General features: G+C 55.0%; 1 protein-coding gene across 1 annotated transcript in view; it reads right to left on the bottom strand.

Moving 5' to 3' along the window:
- Nucleotides 1-190: 190 nt before the first annotated feature.
- The window catches only part of OTUD7B (OTU deubiquitinase 7B), a gene marked incomplete at its 5' end in the record, with an annotated part of 9,182 nt that continues 8,816 nt past the window's right edge, over nucleotides 191-556 (bottom strand). The window contains 1 exon segment of the mRNA XM_010083124.1: nucleotides 191-556. This exon segment is cut by the window's right edge and continues 24 nt beyond it. Within this exon segment, the coding sequence (XP_010081426.1) occupies nucleotides 191-556 (366 nt within the window).

Below are 556 nucleotides of genomic sequence, written 5' to 3'. Positions count from 1 at the left end.
CTGCATCACCTCCATCACACCAGCCAAACCCCATTTCTCAGCCCATCCAGCCAAATCCCCGCTCCCTCCTTCCACGGCCAGGGAGAAGAGCGCGGAGGGGGCGTTAAAAAAAAAAAAAATAATTTCTCTCTTTATATTATTGCATTCCCCATCTTTCATGGGTCCCAAGATCAGCGCCGGGGCAGGGCGCTCAGAACCTGTGCACTAGAGCCTCCCGCTCCTTGCGTTTCATCTCCTCTTTGTAACAGCAGGAGCAGAAATTCCCAGTTTCTGGATGTCCGTAAAAACTGCAGTTCGGTTGCTTGCATTTGGTCTGCTGAACGTTATAAAGAATTCGGTTTTTCGTTTTATCCGTCGGCGTTCCTTTCTGCGAGCCGTCCTGCTCCAAGTATTCCCTGTAGCCGTTGCTGTGCTGGGGGAGGCAAGTTGAGCCTTCGCGCTCCGTCGGGTAGCTGGGATGGATGTCCATGTCCGTGGGGGAGAATCTCCCCAGGTGGGAAGGGCTGGGTTGGTAGGGGTTCGGTCGCGTTTGGGGACAGTGTCTGGGGGGGGGGGG

Source organism: Pterocles gutturalis, unplaced genomic scaffold (assembly GCF_000699245.1).
Source record: "Pterocles gutturalis isolate BGI_N339 unplaced genomic scaffold, ASM69924v1 scaffold19855, whole genome shotgun sequence".
Lineage (NCBI taxonomy): Eukaryota > Metazoa > Chordata > Aves > Pterocliformes > Pteroclidae > Pterocles > Pterocles gutturalis.
Note: the sequence above shows the minus strand (reverse complement) of the source record. Positions and strands in the feature narration are given on the sequence as shown.